This window comes from Oculina patagonica, chromosome 2 (assembly GCF_052425735.1).
Source record: "Oculina patagonica isolate OP01 chromosome 2, crgOcupat, whole genome shotgun sequence".
NCBI lineage: Eukaryota > Metazoa > Cnidaria > Anthozoa > Scleractinia > Oculinidae > Oculina > Oculina patagonica.
The window spans coordinates 497307-518268 of NC_135759.1; the positions used below are offsets into that span (position 1 = coordinate 497307).

The window sequence follows — 20962 nt, forward strand, 5'->3', positions numbered from 1 at the left end:
GTTTCACGTTCACAGAGTTACATAAGTGTACTAAAATTGTTAAGTAGGATAAGGTCTTATACGATTTCAGGTGTTTTGTTGTTAAGGTAATTTTGGTAAGCTTAGAACTGTTGATTGACATTAATATTTAAAGCTCATTAGTGCTCTTACATTTGCGAGTGAAAAATTCTGAAGTATGGCAAGAAGACCTGAATGTTGATCATCTCAGTAAGACTAAGAGACACTGGGAAAAGGAAGCCCTGCTTTGCTCTGCATCAATAAACGTACAAATAAAAACATAGTATTATTTAATTTTTCTATTCTTGCGCTGTAGAAACACTTACTTGCTCAGAAAATTATCACAATATTAACTTTTAAAAATATTTCTTTTAACTCCTCGCGTTTGATATGCTTTGGTTGATGTTATCGTTAAGGAAGTCAGAGAGTAACTGTTTTTAGTGAAAATGTCAGTATTTTATTCAATCAGTTTTACAGTACAGTACAGACACAGACACAGCTATCCAATTTGAAGTTTTTAAATTGGATAGCTTAAATTGGAAACCCACGTGATTGCACTTCAATTACGTAGCAAATAAGCGTGCGGGAAACCAATCAGAAAGGAATTTGGTACGATTAAAGAAATTATGCCGTGAGCAGAAACAATTTATGTACATTTTAATTTATAAGAAATTCATTTTTGTTGTGGCAATGACCTGATGCAGTGGCGTTTCCTTAATGGAGAAGAGTCGCCACAATTACCTATTCGCAGCTGATGAGAAGGAAAAGGTTTGATAAAATCTGCCGGCAGAATTACGTGCATATCGGGCAGTTTTGGGTTGTTTTCAGCAGCGAGCATAATACTGCCAGGATTAAGGAATTTTCGATGAATAGAATAATAAATGACAAGGAATCAAACTGGACAATTATGATACCAAAAATGTTAAGAAAAGCGAATTAAATTATAGATTCACATGTCAAAAGAAGAAAAAGGCTAGCTCAAAGTCCGTCAATGGTATTTTTTTTTTAAATGTTGCGAATTCTATTGGTTTTTATTTTCATCCGTTAGTACGTTTTAGTGAATAAAAGTAGCGTCGTAAATGATTCCAGTTTATTTTACCTGGTTAAAAAATGTGACTATTTACATGTATTCCGTTGAGATTGGAGCCGTGGCAATACTTTTACCCTCAGTACTGGGCTCCCACATACACTTGAATGCAGTTTTCTGGCCCCGCTTGTCGTCATGGTAGTAAAGTGCACCAGACAATATGAGTAAAGCAGAAATACACGCAAAAAGACAGACGGAAAGACGTACAGAAGTACAGAACGGAAGCAGATAGAAAAACAGACAGGAAGACAGATTGTTGATTCACTTTTATTTTAATACGGTAATTCCCTAAGTTTAAAAAAAACTTCTTTTCGTGAAAGCCGTATTGAAACAGAAGTAACTACACTTAAAATATGTACAAATAGTAAAATCTAGTCAACAGTTTGCTTGCATGCCTACTGGCCAGATTTCCTTTAGCTTTTGATTCGGACGCTTTTATTTCAATAGGTAATGAATTCCCACAGCGTCTCTCCTCTATGTGAGAAAGACCCATAGAGAAACAGACAGACAAGACACACAGACAGATTGAATGACAGACAGACTGCAGGCTGAGAGACAGACAGACAGACAGACAGACATACAAAAACGAGGGTCGTGGAAAAAATAGTGGCTTGAAAAGCAATCGTGTACTAAACGCACTTAAACTCAGCTGAATACAAACAAAGTGATAATCAGGCGCTCCTCGTTTAGATTATGCAGGACGTCGTCCTAAATAACAATAATGAAAAGCACACAGTCTCGTTCGCAGGCGAGTTCGTTATTTCAAAACCACCCTGACAGTGACTTAAGTTTAGTCCAATAATAAAGGCCACTCGGCCATCGAGTCACCGCCACTGCAATAGTTGTCTATGTGTTTGTTTTATCAAATTGTTCTAGTGCCGAAAAATCTCAGTAAAAATGGACAAATATGGGTCCGTCATTTTTCCCGCCATTTTGAAAGCGTGGGGTGCTTAGATAGCATGAGACGTCACTAGGCTCACTCGCAGACGCACCAAATTTCAATAAAAACGCAGGGTTTATGTCATAAATAAGGCAATGCGTTGACGTTGGTCTGCTGATAGAACTCCCGGAGATTCTGGGAAACAAATACGTCTTAACCGTTTTTCATGAAAATTGATTTAAATTCAGGTTTTTTAAGAAAATGGCTACACTGTTCAGATTAAAAACTAAAGCATAGTTAAATCTGTTCTGGCTGCTTTAAACCAACGTGTTTCAAAAGCGAGATCTGACTTAAGTATTTTTGCCGGATATTTTGAGCAGACGCCGCTTGAAAATGGCGCCATTACTATCTTTTATTTCCTCATAAACAACTACTGAAGAATGAGGACAACTCATTAAGGCTACTTTTATCGTCGTCACTTATTGCGTAGAAGTGTACAAAGTTGATTTTAATTGATAACAGAGCTATCTAGAGCGATACGAATAGAATGCTATTCTATTTCACTGGTTTCATTCTACAGTTGTTACTCATCGCAATGTCAGTTAATAACCTGGAGTTTTTGAAAGCAAACTGACAAAACAAAATAAAACGAAAGGAAAGGAAAGAAAAGAAAGAAACTGAGTTAAACAAATACGTAAGAATTTGCAGTGGCAAGCTCGCACCGTCGATTCGTGGTGTGGCAAAAGTCCTTCACGGTCAGCAACGATTTGCAAAACTAGCACTTTTCATCACCCCCCAGAACAATCTTTCTCCATTCCTTTTCGAAGCCTTCCCTACAAGATTCAGTTAATAGTTTGCTCAGTATGTCCATGGTGCCATAAATTACACTCTCAGTTTTCTGCCATTATGTACACATGGATATTAGGATTAATTTGCTGAAGACATTTTTGTATTCAAAAGTATTCAAGCTAAGAGGTAAAAAGTTTAATTATAAGTCAGTTTTCTGCTGCCACGAGCAGAATCAAATGAACTACACAGGCTAAGTGTTGCTCTACAAAGCATAACGTCACAGCATGTGAAATCCGGCTGATCACTGCAGAGACTTGGGCTTCACTTTCATCTCAGCGCGTTTTAGTGAGTAGTACTGTCCTCTGAAGGTGATCCAGTTGATTCCATCGGCAAAGGACGAATGTGATCCATTAAGATACAATCCGTTGAGATTGGAGTTGTGACATTCGCTGTACCACCAGGCTCCTTTAAACACCCGAGCACAGTGGTCACTCCATAGGTCATTTTCGTTATCTTTTGTAGAAAACTGCATATTGCTAGAAAAGTAAAAAAAAATATAGATTCACGGCAGGTAATTTGTCGAAAAGCATTTTATCAGAAAACAATATTGCGAGTTGTTATATTGATAAAATATTAAAATCAATTTCTAACGTACTTTGCTGGTTGGGAAATTGACATGCCCATCGAGTCACCAGCCGTGCCACTGTATCCTCCAATCAAAAGCCGGTACTTATCTCCCTCGTCTGCCAGCTTAAAAGTCGTGTACTTAGCGTATGTGATGTTCCCATCAAAGTCTTCCAGGTCAACTCTCAGCATGACGTCATCAGCAGCTGTCAAACGATGAAGATTGTCGTTTCCAAGCCAGAACTCGCCGTTTAGATCTCCAAACCCGTTTTTATAGGATTCCCATCCAAGATAGAAGTCAACAGAGCCGTCCACACGCTTCTGAAAGACCGTCCAACCTCCACCGTCCGTGGTCATGTCACAGAACACTTGTATTGGTTTGCCGCCATCTGGGTTGATAGTGTACACGCCAGTGGATGCGATGAAATCATCTTGAAGGAGTTGGGCACAAGTTTCAATGGACTCTGTTGGTCGATAAAAAGAGAGAAAAAACTTAAAGATAAAATATTTTGAAATCGATTCTCTGTATTTAAAAAAGAGCTGTAGTGATATTTATGACTCTAAACTTACTACAAGGCTTTCCTTTATATCCAACGTCACACTTGCATCGTACGCTGTCATCTTGGTAGTTAGGAATGCAGACGCCTTTGTCACCACAGGGAGAGCTGTCCGTCTCACAGGCACCTGAGAATAGATATAAACATGTTAGTTTTGTTTTCTAAATGAGATTTTCCTGTGATGTTATCGAACGTTTGCTCAAATACATGTCAGTGAATTCTGTCGTTCTAGCCATCGCATTTTCGTGCTTTATTCTTGTTCTTTCCAATTCATATTATTTAATTTCAGAGAAATATCATCCCTCAACTATCCCTCCAGTTATCTACCTCTTTAGTTCACAACCCCCTATTAATTATCCCCAGCCACCTACATATAAGCCAAATTGCACATTACACCTAGCAGTGACACGAGGTAAGTCATGAAGTGATCAATTTTGCTGGGAAAAAAGAATGCTCGAATCCCAAATAGAGGAGGGTTTGAAAAGACATAGGGTGTCCTCAAGACTAGTCATCTGCCTCGAGTAGATTTAAATAAAATTAAATGATACTTAAAGTGCATTTTACCTGTAGTCCTTTGTAAATGAAACCTTGATCCTTCTCGAAGTAAACATGACCGTGAAATCGATCAGAGTCGCTCAGTTGACATTTGAATCTTTCATCGTTGTTCTTTGTGGTGGCAAAATTGTAAGACTGACATCGCTCTTCCTCAACGCACTCAAACTGACAAGAACTTTCCGAATCCACTTCTACTTCTTTTATCACGCTTCCATTAAGCTTGTGTCCTTCTATGGCTTGAGCGAAGTTGACAGCTTTTAAGTTTGGCCCCGAGATACGGCTTATACCATATACAGCCGTGCAGACAAGAGATAGTATCCAGAGACGCATGTTTAACGTTCACAGAGTTACATGAAGTGGGATAAAATTGTTAAGTACACTAACTGAACCTCTTATACGGTAGCAGGTGTTTTGTTGTTAAGTTAATTGAGCTTAGAACTTGCCCATTAATATTTGAAGTTCATTAGTGCTCTAACATTAACGGCTGCAAATCGTGAAGTATTTCAAAAAAAATCCTGAATATTGATCTCAGAAAGGCTGAAGGAAAGAAAAAACAAGCTTGGCTTTACTCTGCTTCAAGAAACAGTTACAGAATTCTTACAAGTTTACCAGCTATAGTAACCTTACAGTAAATATTCACAAGTGGTCGGGTAATTATCCCAACATCGGCTTTTTAAAAAACACCCAAAAAACGTTTCATCTCGCGTTTTGATGCCTAGATTGACTTGCCTTCAAAAAAATTTCAACCCTGAATTCCGAAAAAAAGAGCCGATAAAATTTTATCAAGTGAGCTGAGCTGCAAAAGTAAATATTTAAGAACTTATTAATTATTAAGAAAGACAGTTTTGTTGTCAAAACAAAACTGCAATAATCGTGGTTGTTTAATATTTTGTAAAACATGCACATCGGCACAAAATAATTATCTCTTTACAACTAATGAGAAAGGATTAGGTTCTTCGTCCATAACCGAACCCAAATTCTCTATAAGAAAATCATAAGCCTTGTGCACCCTCCCGATTTCCAGCGATTTCAATTAACTGAAGTAAAAAGTATTTTATCGCAACTTTCTGGTACGCTTTGGGGTATATCAACCGGTTTCGTTTAGTCAGGCCTGAGGGAGATGTTTAGATTAAGCACTTAAATGACTGGCCCCAACGGAAACAGTGAGTTTTGTTTTCCCGAGACCCTCACGTTCCTCGGGGTGAAGCCAAGGGGGGACGAGCCTAAAGGTAGATTTCCACTGTCCTTTTTTCTTCACGCAAGTCAACGAACGTAAAAATTTTAAACGTACGTAAGACTGAAATTTTATGTTTACGTGCGCTGACTTTACGTTGTCCAATTTCCAACGCCACGTTTTTTTCTAGGTATTTACGTACGTTACACAGCGATCGTAAGGGTTTTCGAAAAAGTTGAACTGATATCAACTATTTTCGCGGCTGTTTGTGGTTACGCAGCGATTTAGGGTGCGGGGCCAATCCGGACGATCAACGGAGCGCACCACCGAAGGAACGGAAGAAGAATCCACCGAGTGGAACAAGATAACTGAATGGAAGGAGATCCGTGCGCTTGGGAAAGGACGAAAAGACCGCCGGGCGCGGAAAAACAGGTCGCTCGAACACGCCAACGGAAAGAGGCGGACGACAAAAGCAAAACGAAAAGGAGAGCCAGAGGAGAGACAGGGAGGGAGAACAGCCACGTGTGCCACGGAGGACGAAGCGGGAATGCACGATCACGCAACACCGCCCAGATGCTCCCGCCACAGTGCGACACAAGAAGACACTCGACGTGTGGGAGAGATGCATAAGCAGGAACACACGAAAGTGGAAGCGTGCGAGGACGGGGGCGGCAAAAATCCGTTCGGACCGCTGGGGGCAAAGATCCGGTGACGAGACAATGATCCTGGTTTCCCAAAGAAACGCACCCTTAGCTAATGATACTTTTGCATTTTGTCACATGACACAACTTACCATGTGGACGCCATATTGTTTTAAATCGCCATCGACGTAAAGATGGGAAAATATTTAGATGTAGAAGCACTTCTTATCGAGGAAGTTCGAAAATTTCCACCAATTAATATGGAACTGACTACAGACCCAAATTAACATGAGATTGTTTAAAGAGAAAGAAGGCAGTACTAATGGGATTTCTATTGATTTTGATCGTCAACTGCGAAATACAAGCGAGGATTGAATCGAAATTGAGGTAAGAGTGTGTACTTGGTACGATACGGTAGTAACGAACGCATTTGGTCTGAAATGCACTGAAATATTTGCTTTCTGCGTTCGAAACCTCGCCTGGTGCTTGGAATGGATGTATAAATTTATCTATGAGTATAAGGAGATCGTTATATTTTGAGGAAAAGGGTTTTTGGGACAAAAATATTCGAAAATCCGGGACGCTACTTGGCCGAAAAATATATGCTAATTTATGCAAATTAGATTATTCGTGAAGCTTAGATAAATTGTAATAAATTCTATATTTATTCTTTTTCAGCCAGAATTGCTGAATATGTTGCCAATATAACAAGGAACATTTTAGCGTTCAACTTTTTCTTGTAACCTTAAACATTTGAGAAGCTTGTTGCCTTTTGTCCAAAATTTTTAGTCACTTTATGCTGATTTATGCTAATTAGATAAATATATTCAAAAATATTATGGGATGTTTCGAACAAAAGTGTTTTTTTTTCCTAAAAGCCTGTTTCATAACTTTTCGAAAGAGGTATGTCTTTCTTCTCAGATGTAAATATCTTCTGAGAAAATAAATAAAGAGTAAATGTCGCCAATTTTGACTGTTTTTTGACCGGACAAGCGTATAGTCCAATAATAAAGACCACTCGGCCATCGAGTCACCGCCACAGCAATACTTGTCCATGAGTTTGTTTTGTCGAATTGTTCTAGTGCCGTCATTTTTCCCGCCATTTTGAAGGCGTGGGAGCTTATAATTAGATATCATGAGACGTTACTACACTCACTCAATTTCAATAAAAACGCAGGTGCTCAGGTCATAAATAATAAGGTGGTGTTGACGTTGGTTTGCTGATAGAACTCCCGGAGATTCTGGGAAACAAATACGTCTTAACGGTTTTTTTTTATGAAAATTGATTTGAATTTAGGTTTTTTAAGAAAATGGCTACACTGTTCAGATTAAAAATTAAAGCATATGTAGCTAAATCTGTTCTGGCTGCTTTAAACCAACGCGCTTCAAAAGCGAGAACTGACTAAAATATTTTTGCCAGATATTTTGAGCAGACGCCGCTGTTCCTCATAAACCACAACTGAAGAATGAGGACAGCCCATTTAGGTAACTTTTACCGTCGTCACTTATCGCGCTGTAGTGTACAAAATCGATTTTAGTTGATAAAAAAGGTTTTTTAGAGCAATACCAATAGAATGCAATTCTATTTTACTGGTTTGTTATATTCTACATTTGTTACTCATCGCAATGTCAGTTAATAACCTGGAATTTTTAAAAACAAAACACAACAAAACGAAAGGAAAGGAAAGAAGAGAAAAGAAAAGAAATTAAATTAAACAAATACATATGAGTTTGCAGTGGCAAGTTTACGTCGATTCGTGGTTTGGCAAACGTCCTTCACGGTCACAGCGATTTGCAAAACTAGCACTTTTTTCATCCCCCAAAACAATCTTTCTCCATCCCTTTTCGAAGCCTTCCTACAAGATTTAGTTAATAGTTTGCTCAGCACGTCCACGGTGCTATAAAATACACTCTCAGTATTTTGCCATTATGGACACACGAATATTAGGATTAATTTACTGAAGACAGTTATGTACTCAAAAGTATTCCAACTAAGAAGTAATTAATTTAATAATAAGTCAGTTATCTGCTGCCACGAGCAGCATCAAATTCACTACACACGCTAAGTGTTGCTGTACAAAGCATAATTTCAGATCATGTGAAATCCTTCTACATTTACAGGCTGGTTACTGCATAGACTTGGGCTTCACTTTCATCTCAGCGCGTTTCAGTGAGTAGTAATGTCCTCTGAAGGTGACCCAGTTGATTCCATCGGCAAAGGACGAATGTGACCCATTAAGATACAATCCGTTGAGATTGGATTGGTGACAACCGCTGTACCACCAGGCTCCTTTAAACTTTTGGGCGCAGTGATCACCATACATGTCATTGTCCTTATCTTTTGTAGAAAACTGCATATTGCTAGAAATTAATAAAATATGTATTTAGGCAATTAATTTTGGCGAAATGCATTTTATCAGAAAAAATTATTGCGAGTTTTTATCTTGATAAAATATTAAAATCACTTTCTTACTTACTTTGCTGGTTGGGAAATTGACATGCCCATCGAGTCACCAGCCCTGCCACTGTATCCTCCAATCAAAAGCCGGCACTTATCTCCCTCGTCTGCCACCTTAAAAGTCGTGTACTCAGCGTATCTGATGTCTCCATCAAAGTCTTCCAGGTCAACTCTTAGCATGACGTCATCAGAAGCTGTCAAACGGTGAAGATTGTCGTTTCCAAGCCAGAACTCGCCGTTCAAAACTCCAAACCCGTTTTTGTAAGATTCCCAACCAAGATAGAAGTCAACAGAACCGTCCAAACGCTTCTGAAAAACGGTCCAACCTCCACCGTCCGTGGTCATGTCACAAAACACTTGTATTGGTTTGCCGCCATCTGGGTTGATGGTGTATACGCCAGTGGATGCGATGAAATCATCTTGAAGGAGTTGGGCGCAGGTCTCAATGTACTCTGTTGGTCGATAAAAAGAGAGATAAAACATTAAAAATAAAATATGTTTGGAATCGATTCTCTGTAATTTAAAAAAGAGCTGTAGTGATATTTATGACTATAAACTTACTGCAAGGTTTTCCTGTGTATCCAACGTTACACTTGCATCGTACGCTGTCATCTTGGTTGTTGCGAATGCAGATGCCTTTGTCTCCACAGGGAGAGCTGTCCGTCTCATAGGAACATTGAGAATATATATTTATATATTAATATATATTAATATATTAACCGTGTTTGCCGCATTCACATCAGAGGGCAGGGTTATTTGTCGTAACTTTACGGGCAAAAGGGCTGTACATTACAAGACTGCAATTTCGCGCACGTGTGTAACCGGAAAGTGGCGGGGAAAGCATGTGGTTTAGCGCACCCGGGGTATTCCCACAAATTAGATGGCCCCCAAATCACACAAACGGGTTGTTGACTCCCTATGGGAAAAACTACTCTCAATCGCGACCTTTGGCATTCGGAACTCAACAACGATGAGGATAAGGCTTTTCTTTGCAATGACGTATGCAGTGGCTTTAAACTAATTGAAACTGGCACTAGCTTTTTGAATGTTGACATGGATAATTACAAGTCGGCTACAAATCTAGGCTCGATTTCCGCCGTATTCTCGGGTCCGGTCTTCGTTCCTATCCTAGCCTGCGTGGCAGGCGTCGTTAGTTTCTAGCGCGCGTATGGGAGAAACGCGAAAGGGGCGAGAGGGCCACGGGAGGAAAAAATCGTGGCAGGCGTCGTTAGTTTCTAGCGCGCGTATGGGAGAAACGCGAAAGGCGCGAGAGGGCCACGGGACGAAAAAATCGTGGCAGGCGTCGTTAGTTTCTAGCGCGCGTATGGGAGAAACGCGAAAGGCGCGAGAGGGCCACGCGCGCTAAAAACTACACAGACGCCTGCTACGCAGGCTATTCCTCCCCAAGAGAATGACCGCGGGCTCATTTTCCCGAAAAAGCGGCTGGAAATCGAGCCTACTACAAATCCTGTCAGTAGACCTTAGGTCGAACAGACCATCCGCGACGAGACTGCGCAGGGCAATTACGTTATATCGGCTGTTAAACCGCGTATTATTAGCGCTTTAGGAGCTATTCCTAAGCCAAATTCGTCCAAAATTCGTCTCATTCATGATTGCTCCAGGCCTCACGGACAGGCTGTCAACGACTACATTTCTACTGATTCGTTTAAATTCCAAACACTTGATGATGCCGTCAAATTACTCAAACCTAATTATTACATGGCCAAAAATGATCTTCGACACGCATATCGTTCGGTTCCGATCCACCGAGACAACTTTCAAGCAACTGGCTGCAAATGGCAATTTTCTGGGGACAAGCACTTTACCTACTTCTATGATACTCGCCTACCTTTCGGGGCAAAAAGCTCCCCGGAAATTTTCCACCGCCTTACGCAATCCGTACGTCGTATGATGGTCAGGCGGGGTTTCACCGACATCATTGTTTACCTCGACGATTTCTTAATCATTGGTGATACTCGGAAACAGTGTCAGCTCGCATATGACACACTCTTTCAGCTTCTTCTTGACCTTGGTTTCTCCATAAGCGATCATAAACTCGGCACTCCCACTTAGCGTTTAACATTTCTTGGCGTTCAGCTCGACACCACTGCTTGCACTATGACCTTGCCAGATGACAAGTTAGCCGAGCTGCTAGAACAAGTTATCGAGTTAACAAACAGCGGGCAACCAAAAAACGTACAACTGCAACGTTTAGCTGGCAAACTAAATTGGGCTTGTCGCGTGGTTTATGGCGGCCGTACGTTTCTGCGGAGAATCCTTGACACCATGAATGCGCTCAGCCCATCTGGGAAGTACAGGCTCGACCAGTCCTTTCGCGATGACATCGATTGTTCCGTTCAATTCCTCACAGTTTTTAACGGCACACGCCTGTTTCTCGAGGACTTACCTACCATAGATGTCGCTACAGACGCATGCCCTATAGCAGCCGGAGGTTATTTCAGAGGAGACTGGTTTTACCACAATTTTGCGCTGGACAGCCCGAGCTGGCAGAATCTACACATTAAGCACAAAGAAACCTTGGCAATCGTGTTGCGGCTAAACGGTGGTGCAGATTATTGTCGAACCAACGCGTAATTATTTACAATGATAACCAGGCAGCTGTGCAGATAATAAACAAAGGAACTACTGCTAGCGCTATTATTATGCAAGAATTACGCGCGCTTTTCTGGCTATCGGCTTTTTATAACTTTCATATTACTGCGGTTTACTTGCAAGGCGCCAAAAATATGCTCGCTGATTCCATTTCGCGCATGCACGAACCGAAAGGTTTAATTAGTTTTTACTCTTTTCTTTGCGATAATTTTACGACAGCCGTCGCAAACACAGTCCAATTGACTAGACATACGTCTATTCACGGTCGTCACTTCATTTCTTGCAGATCCTCGAGACCCGATCCTCGCGGCACAACTTAACCACGAGATTCGGCAATACAGGTCACAGCTCTTTGCCAAATCAACAAAAGCTACCTACCGAACCCACCGCAACACGTATCTCCGCTTCTGCTACTACATGGGTTACACTCCAGTTCCAGTTCACCCGGCGCACCTTCTGCACTACGCTGCTTTCTTAGCCAGATCCCTCAAGCCCTCATCTATCAGCAGTTATATAAATATCATTGGCATTTTACAGAAAGAATTTGGTTTGCCTAATCCCCTCCTTGATAACTGCCCACTAAAATCATTGCTTACGGGTATTAAGCACGCCATAGGTATGCCTCCAAACCAAAAACTGCCCATTACCCCCCTCTCTGCTCTTGCGTCTGCATTCCACTCTCAATTTTACAAAAAGTTTTGACTCCTCATTTTGGGCAATATGCCTGGTGGCGTTTTACGGATTGTTTCGTAAATCCCATCTGCTACCTATGTCGTCTCAGAAATTCGACCCATCTAAACAGCTCACCAAAAGCGATTTTAAGTTTTTCCCCTGGGGTTTACTCGTAACCATTAGATGGAGCAAAACCCTTCAGTTCAGGGAAAGGGTGGTTGATATTCCCCTCCCCTGTATCCCCGGGAGCAAGCTATACCCTACCACAGCTGTTCTACATGCCTTTCATTTCACTGATTCAACTGCAGCTAATAGTCAAGCCTTCACCTGGGTTGACAATCATTTATCCACTAAACCTCACCTTTTCACATATAAGATGTTCATTTGTAAACTACGGGACCACCTCACACGCATGGGCATCAACCGTCAGTCATACGCACTCATTTCGTCGGGGTGGGGCATCCTTTGCATATCAATCAGGGGTTTCACTAGAACTTATTAAAGCCCTTGGGGACTGGCGTTCCGACACGATACTCATTTACCTCACTATTTCACTCACTGTAAGACTTCGCTCAGCTAATATGCTTTGCAAATCCATTCTTACACATTCACACACCATCTAACTCACTATATACACCATCACACTTGGGTTTGGGCTATTGTTTTTATCAGTTAATTATTTATGATCAGTAAGATCTTTAGAAATTATGTATTATGTTACATGTTAGTTTATATTGTAATAAAGGCTGCCAGATCCCAAACTTGTGTCCTTGTTGTGGTTTAGGCGAATACTGATAACTTGTTATTAATATGTCTGAGTGTGGATTTCAATAAAATCAGCTTGTTAAACAAAGGTGGGTTTCAACAGTGATATTAAATTATCCGAATATTTTGATATCTAAATTACTGATACAGTACCTTACAATGGCCTAACACGCATAGTTCTAAAATCGTTTAATATTCCATTTTTCTTATAAGACCCTTTTACAATAGTTTCAGGTCTTTTGGAAAACTTTAAACCTTTCTCAAGAATTAAATTTTTAAACGACAATTTAAAAGGTCGTAAACATTAGCTCTGCAATAAACGTGGTTTCCCAAAAGGCACTCTGTTGTGCTAGCCTGCGTGACCGCCGGCCACGCAGGCTACTGTTGTGCGGGTCATCGCTTTCTTTGAACAAGGAAGTTCTTGTTTTCATAATAAAGTACTAAGCAATACGTAAGCTAATTATACAAAAAAACTGTCTTAAAAGGTGGTACAAGGACCATTGGCCCTTTTTTGCATGATTTGGATTCAATAGTTGGGTCAGCTTTGCTTTAGAAAGCTATCTACGAGGTCCAGAGCTTTACATTACAGCTATATTTAATTAACGTTGTTCGACCAAAGCTTAAAGACAAGACCGCAATTTGCACTTATTCTTCTTCTGCAGACATGTTAAAACAAAGTACTTTATGTCTCACTCAGTTTTAGAAGACCTTTCTAAACTCAACAAATTCAAAAATTCTTCACGTGCAAAAATACAAACTTGTACATTTCCTTTAGAACAGTATGCAAAATTCCAGTCATGTTACCCAGACCACCATTCAGTCTTGTATTTAAGCTTTTGGCTTGGGTCTGACAACGTTCAATAATTGAAAAAGCTGTATACTAAAACACTCAGTACCGAAAGTGTTAAATTGGTCGAACTTTGATCTCCATGTATTTTAAGGAATAATCTTGGCCTCTAAATGGCAACCATGTGATTCCTTCTCCTGTTCCTCCCCCTTGATACAGACCATTGGGATTAGCATCATGACATGCTCTATACCACCAGCCTCCTTTATAACCCAAAGCGCAGTTGGTTACACTGCCGTCATTGTCTCTGTCTTTAGTCGAGAACTCCCTTTTACTAAAAGGGCAAAAATGAGGAAAAAGTAAATCTATTAAGGGGTGTAGGTGCTGCTACATGAATGGCTCGCTGCCCATAGAGAGAACAATAAAAAATAACAGAGACAATGTCTCCATCCCCCGAACCATAATAACCATGCCCGAACCAATAGTCACTGCAACACAAGAACGGACCAGTAGAATAACAAGCTTACGAGAGCTACCACGCGACTCAGTCTAGCTCCATCGTTTCTTGGTGATTCTGCAATTCTCATTCATTCAAAATAAATTTCTTCGTTAGAGCTCTGGAAATATTTTGAGTGAATAATAAAACAATTATTGAATTCCATTTTCGTACGAAATGAAGAATGATGCAAATCTCGGTGAGTGTTATCCGCCGTATCCAAGCCTCGTCCAATAACTGCTAAATATTCACTGATTAGATTCAGGTTGAGCGTTTAACGTTCTCAGTTGTCGCTTTTGTTGTCAATTGATTGATTACGTTGCGAGGCAAAATGACACCGTTCTGTCTAGGAAAAAGCGGGTTGTGAAAAATACTGGAGTTATTCTTTTTGTAGAATAGTTGGAGTATTCTATCTTGATTTCAATCGCCATAATGGCCAAAGACACAAATACTCCTTATAGTAACAGTCGCTGGACAAGTGACAACGTGCTTTGTCATTCCCACGTAGCAACGTTAACATTTTGCCTCGAAACGCAATCAATCAACCGTGACAACGAACACGACAACTCAGACCGTTAAACGCACAACCTGAATCCGCTGTAATGTACACTGCAAATTATTGTGAAACAAAATGCTTATAACATACTTGATGGGTTGATAGAGAGATACCAGCGAGTCTCCCGCCGTGCCTCGGTATCCGCCGATCGTTACCCGATAGTTATCACTCTCGTCGGCCACGGAAAAGGTCGTGTACTCGGCATATCTTCGGTCACCTTCGTTATCTTCCATATCGAAACGAAGCATCATGTTAGCAGACGCGGTCAGGCGGTGAAGATTATCATTTCCGAGCCAGAACTCCCCATTCGGATTTCCAAAACCTTTTTTGTAAGATGCCCAGTCGAGAAAGAAGTCCACGGATCCATCCATACGCCTTTGAAAAGTTGTCCAACCACCGCCCTCAGTTGTCATGTCACACAGCACTTGAATGGGTTCTTATTTGTCAGGAAACCAAATAGACACCGTCAGTTGTGGAGCCTTCTTTAATGATCATGACAGTTTCTGGGGCATTCTAAAATGAAAAAAAGTCTTTTGAATTATGAATTTTAAAAGATTTGTTTAATTTAAATATGTTTCTTTCCCGAAAATGCCAAAATTTGGAATACAGTCCGACCTCTTAAGCGGCCACCCTCGGGACTTTGAAAAGTGGCCGCTAAGAGGTACATTAAATCGGAAGGAAGGCAGTAAACATGATTTTAATGACTATATTTAGCAAAATGCTTTACAAAGTGAGCATATATGAAGATAGATCCAAAATTCATTGTTACAAAACATCAAGTGTATTTCCAGCCTATGCATAGTTCTAGCTCTAACACAAAGGGTAACGTAGTTGAAATGTACAGTATTTTCTGGTTGAAAATGTACAGAAAAATATGCAAAACATCGTTGACAAGTTTCTAAAGCCTTTTTGCATCAACAGTTAGTATGTAAAAAAATTTAGCTCAAGATATTTCTCGGACGATATGTATCATCTGACACCCTTTCGCTTGAAACGATTATTTGCTGGCCGCTTAATGGAGGTAAAAGCCCATATAAATAATATACTTGCGACAGCAAAAAGGTGGCCGCAGCCGCCTAATAGAGGTGGCCGTTGAATAGAGGTATCAAATACAGCAGTTCAGTGACAAATAAATCGGGATTTTGGATAGTGGCTGCTAATGGAGGGGGCCGCTTAATAGTCGGCCGCTAAAGGCTGACTGTACTTGAAATAAATTCCGAATTTCTGGTTTTAATGCATCAGTCAATTGAAACCCCGGCCCCCCGACCCCCGGGACTTGGCGGGGATTTAACGCGTCAAAGCGGGGATTTAACGCACTTTTAACGGCGCGTTGGCCCCGGTGGGCGGTGGATTTAACACAACGTCAGTAGACGGGGCGTGGAGGGTGATTTAACAACACGCGATCACCTGAAGGGGGACGAGCCGGAGTAAAAAAGGATAATGTTTGCCTCGAAATGTTATTTATGGGGAATCTTCTAAAGTCTTCCATTCCCTTGATAAAGGTTTGTGACGCCTGGTGATGACACGAAGCATCATTGAACGTGTCATAGGTTTTTTATGGGCGAGAAGGATTTTTCCTCAATTCTACACACACGCATTTTAGACCAGTCGTACCGTAGGGTAATTCAAATAAATATTTTTTTTCTCTTATTCCGGACCAAACTTTATCGCTTTCTAGTTTGGCCGAAGATAGAGGACGGCGATTAGTGAATGGTTAAATATTGGAAAGAGAGACTCGAGCATTCGTCTTAAAAAATTTTAGGAGGAGAGTTTATAGAAGAGAGGCTTTTTAGGCTGTTTAAGCAGTCAATCTTCTCAATAAAGTTTTAAAATCTGTCGCAAAACTTGTTTCTGTGCTACCGGCTGAAGTTGATGGACAATAAAAGCTGAAATACGTTCTTCCGACAGGTGTGTTCATAATAGCGTATTTCGGGTTTGAAATTTGGCAAATTTGTGACTCTGACTACGAAAAACGATTTTGTTATTTTTTTCTCAAAGTAAAAGGCTTTTTGTGGAAACAAACTACATCGGGTTTCTTTCCTATCTTAAAACTATATATGATGAAAAGCTGTGAAAGAAATAGATTTTTCAACTTCCGCAACGAAAGAAATCAAGATTTTTGACTGTTTTTTGCTGAAAGTCGCTCTTGAGTTGGTTCTTTATTTGGTTCGTATTCCCCCGCTATGCATGCGGGGCTTTTAACAGACGTCTTGGCCCCTATGGCGGGGTAAAAAGCCGGGTTTTAACACTTGGTAAATGTTAAATTCCCCGGTAAGTCCCGGGGGTCGGGGGGCCGGGGTTTCAATTGACTGATGCATAAGTATACGGTCTTTAAACGTCATTCAATTTTTTAATTGATAGGCGTCTTTTGTCATTGAATTTTGTGCCTTCAAGTACATTTTATATAGTATATACACACTCAGTGATCTGGTGTTTCAAGCAATCTGATTGGTTCGCTATCTCGGCTAATGAGCATTATTCACTCCCTACGGAGTGAATAATGCTTGATCCAAACTGAAACAAAATGGCCGGCGTAAACTCGCGTTTCGCCGGCGTTTCTGAATCGCAAATACTAAGAATACAAGAAGATGCTGAACCAGAAAAGACAAAAAAAGGCTAAGAAATCTGGCCTGATGGTTTTCAAAGTAAGAGAAGACTTCATATTTCGCAATTTGCAGCACAATGTCCACACAACTCGAGTACTAAAACGATAAACAATTGCTTACCGTGAAGTCTCTCTTCGCCCGGCATCGACAGAAATGAATACCGCAGATTTATCGGCAGCAACATCAAGTGTTATTCAACCAAGATCCTCCACAAATATTCAGGAAAAAGTCTTTGTGCAAGAAAACATCCAGTTTTCACCACAGTTCTGCAGAAGCTTATAATCCAAACTTTCAGGTGGATCCTTCGCCAACTGCTCTTTCAATTTTCAATTCAAGTGAACTTCAAAAGCTTTGATTCAACGGTCAAAATGTTTTGCAAGCAGGTTTTTGATCAGATTGCAGGTTTGTGGTGTTAAAGGACCATTTTGCTAGATTGTGACGAGGATTTTATCAAAGATTAACTAGATTTGCCATGTTTGAAGATTCTGTAAACTGTTTCGCGCATGTCGGTTAGTGCCGCTTATATGTACGTTTTCCACGCATGAATTGAGAGGTCAAATAAATCGACTTTAAATGGTTTCCTTCTGAAAACTTTGAGATCGCTTGTTGTTGAGATCACTTCGTGTGTATATACTAAAACAATTATTCTTTGAAATCTCGGTGAATAGCGGCAGAATATTCACCTCGATTTCAAAGAATAATTGTTAATTAGTATATACTCAAACAGTGGATAGCGTTTTGGGCGCGCGCTGATTTGCTTCTCAAACTCCGAATATCTTTCGCTGTTTACCTACGAGCAACTAGCGCGCGAAAACTGCACTTGTTGACAGGAATAAACTAGTCAAAAATCATCCTTTCGGGCTATATGATCTCACTGTTTGAGTACTGTAGAATTCCGGTTATAAGCCCTGGGCTTATACAACTTTGTAAGCGGTTTTGGGTGGGCTTATAAGCGGAGGGCCTTATATCCGGGAGGGCTTATAAGCAGAATGAAAAAAACGTTTCGAAAAGAGCCACGGGAGTGTTGATCGTAATACGTTTTTAAGTTAGAAACGCATAATAAAGCAACATTTAGCCCTGTTCAGTACTGTCATCCGGAAAGAGGGGCTTATATCTGAATCTGAATCTGAATCGGATGTATTTTTTTGTTTCCAGGTAGATAGGTCTATAACCGGGGGGATTACAAGCGGGGGGGGGGGGGCTTTTAACCGGAATTTTACGAATAGCTAAAACAACTATTCACCTCAGTGTCGGTGGCTAGTGCTGGATATTTACCTAATCCACCACTAGCCATCTCCACTTCGATGAATAGTTGTTAAATATCTACAGTCGTCAAAATGGCTGCGGAAACCTAAAACGTTCTCCTACCTTTGCAGAAGTAGTGCCTGCTTTGTAGTCAGCAAGCATACTTCATTTTCTTTCACGGATTTCTCTTTCGCGGTGCTCTGAGCAGAAAATGAAAGTGTGATAATAGGTTGTTAGGCTGGTCATTTTTTTTCTCAATTTTGGGACGGCATTGCAAACCCATAGCCAGAATTCCGAACCATAGTAGGCGTGACTACGTCATTATATCCAATGCGCTGAATGGCTTACGGCTGTCAAGAAAACAAGTTACGCCAGCGCCGGCGCTGACAAGCCAACTCAGCCGAGAAAATAAACATTATCTGGCAAATTTATCACTTGTCTAAGAAGAGTTTCCTGAAATAAGCTCTGTAGAAACTCTACTGATACGTTTCTGTTTTCTCCGGTCCGATTTGAACTATTTTTCAAAATGGTGGCTAGATTTTGTGATGAAAACAACACATACGGTGAAGAAAACATCTCGCGTTCGTCAAGAGTTTCATCCGAGCGATTTTTAAAGTGTGCTGTCAAAGATGGACAATTTTTGGGAGATTTCGGGAGTTTTATAAAGCAAAAACCGCAATCAATTCAACTCGAAGAGAACCAAAAATTATCGAAAACAAAACTTTAAAGTATTGGATGTGGTCTTCAAGTTCTGCATTGGAATGGAGATTCTAATCTTCAGCAAGAGAAGGCAACCCAAATTTTCAAGTGGAAAAAGCCGCAAGAATTTTACTTCGCTAAGCTACAAAACCCCTTCCAATTCAAAACTATTACCACAACTGAATAAATTTTCATCGGAACAGTGAAATTCAAGCACCTCGTTCTTTGCAGCGATCGACTGAAATACGATATCTATACATTTTTCTTTTAGAAACCTGAGAGCACAGCAAACACAATTGTCACGCTTCGTGGGGGGGTCGCGGTTCGGTCGTGTTCGGAATTCTGGCTATGCTGGGAAAATAGTCACCGCTCGAGAGAGTTGCGTCTGCAAGTGCAACTACGGAGAGGTCAAGAGAGAGATAGAACTTGGGTCCCGGACATTCTTAACCAAGAATATTTCACAATACAATTTTATTTAAGACCAACACAAGACACGATGCCGGATACAGTATTAACTAGAATTGCCTCGGGATGGGATCACAGCCCGGGATCCCGGGTCACAAGTCAGGGACCGGACAGCCAACAGATGGGAAGAATTGGAACAGGGACAAATGTTGCCACTTTTGGGGATCAGGAATCAAAATTTATAGCTAAAATTTGGGATCAGCGATGAAAAAATATACCTGGTTACGACCCTGGACTATAATGGGGTAGGGGTTCTGCTAGGCCAGCGGCACAAACCCAATAAAAATTTACCCAAGTACCCCCCCCCCCCCCGGATCAAGTTGTTTCGGCGGATGGCTAGGATGGGAATGGAATACAACTTGAAACATTGAGACTAAACCTATCAAGTTGTTTCGGCGCGTCTTAGAAAAAAAAAATCGATATTTATAGCCGATGTTGATCCTTGTAAGTGATTATTGAAACTTATGATCGATAAGAATTGCTAACTATGGCCTATTGTTTGTATCAGTTAATTATTTATAATCCGTAAGATCTTTAGAAATTATGTATTATGTTGCATGTTAGTTTATATTGTAATAAAGGCTGCCATTTCCCACACTGGTGTCCTTGTTGTGGTTTAATTAGGTGCTTTGTTCTTGTTCGTTTCCAGTTCATAATTGTTAATTTTTTTCTCATGAGAAATTTCATCCCTCAAGCTACCCTTCCAGTTATCTACCCTCTAATTAATTATCCCTCTAGCCACCTACATTATAAACCAAATTTGCACATTACACCTCAGCAACTGACAACGGGGTAATTTTTTATGACAAGTGTATCATATGTCGCTGGCGAAAAAGAACATGCTTTCGATAAATTCCCAATATAACGAGGAGGAAATTGAATTTAAGAAAGGTACCTAGGGTTCTCCTCAAGACTAGTCATCTGCCTTCGAGTAGTTCTAAATAATATTTAATGATACGTAAAAGTGCATTTTACCTGTAGTCCTCTGTAAATGAAACCTTGATCCTTCTCAAAGTAGACATGACCATGAAATCGATCAGAGTCGCTCAGTTGACACTTGAATCTTTCATCGTTGTTCTTTGTGGTTGCAAAATTGTAAGACTGACATCGCTCTTCCTCAACGCACTCAAACTGACAAGAACTTTCCGAATCCACTTCTACTTCTTTTATCACGCTTCCATTTAGTTTATGTCCTTCTATGGCTTTAGCGAAGTTGACAGCTTTCAAGTTTGGCTCTGAGATACGGCTTATACCATACACAGCCGTGCAGACAAGAGATAGTATCCAGACACGCAT

At 40.5% G+C, this 20962-nt stretch overlaps 2 protein-coding genes and 1 pseudogene across 2 annotated transcripts; all 3 read right to left on the reverse strand.

The window, feature by feature from the left end:
* Positions 1–2441: 2441 nt before the first annotated feature.
* Positions 2442–4819, reverse strand: LOC144641669 (microfibril-associated glycoprotein 4-like). The gene is made up of 4 exons (XM_078500701.1): positions 4483–4819; positions 3948–4061; positions 3409–3841; positions 2442–3289 (listed from the first exon to the last, which is right to left on the reverse strand). The coding sequence occupies exons 1-4, from the start codon at positions 4817–4819 to the stop codon at positions 3055–3057; spliced, it is 1119 nt and encodes a 372-aa protein (XP_078356827.1). The 3' UTR covers positions 2442–3054.
* Positions 4820–8430: 3611 nt separating this feature from the next.
* On the reverse strand, positions 8431–20962 carry LOC144637596 (microfibril-associated glycoprotein 4-like). Its single transcript, XM_078496662.1, has 4 exons — positions 20634–20962; positions 9324–9430; positions 8782–9214; positions 8431–8665 (listed from the first exon to the last, which is right to left on the reverse strand). Exons 1-4 carry the CDS (start codon positions 20960–20962, stop codon positions 8431–8433), a joined length of 1104 nt encoding a protein of 367 aa, XP_078352788.1.
* On the reverse strand, positions 13717–15156 carry LOC144637607 (ficolin-2 pseudogene; annotated as a pseudogene).

Bases quoted from the DNA above. Each gene is read 5' to 3' on its own strand.
- LOC144641669 (XM_078500701.1), bottom strand. From the start codon at position 4,819: ATGCGTCTCTGGATACTATCTCTTGTCTGCACGGCTGTATATGGTATA. The intron at 4,062-4,482 runs GTATCATTTAAT...ATCTATTCTCAG, and splicing joins ACAGGTAAAATGCACTTTAA to GTGCCTGTGAGACGGACAGC. The intron at 3,842-3,947 runs GTAAGTTTAGAG...ATCGACCAACAG, and splicing joins ATATAAAGGAAAGCCTTGTA to AGTCCATTGAAACTTGTGCC.
- LOC144637596 (XM_078496662.1), bottom strand. From the start codon at position 20,962: ATGCGTGTCTGGATACTATCTCTTGTCTGCACGGCTGTGTATGGTATA. The intron at 9,431-20,633 runs CACTTTTACGTA...TCAATGTTCCTA, and splicing joins AGAGGACTACAGGTAAAATG to TGAGACGGACAGCTCTCCCT. The intron at 8,666-8,781 runs GTAAGTAAGAAA...ATTAATTTCTAG, and splicing joins TCAATTTCCCAACCAGCAAA to CAATATGCAGTTTTCTACAA.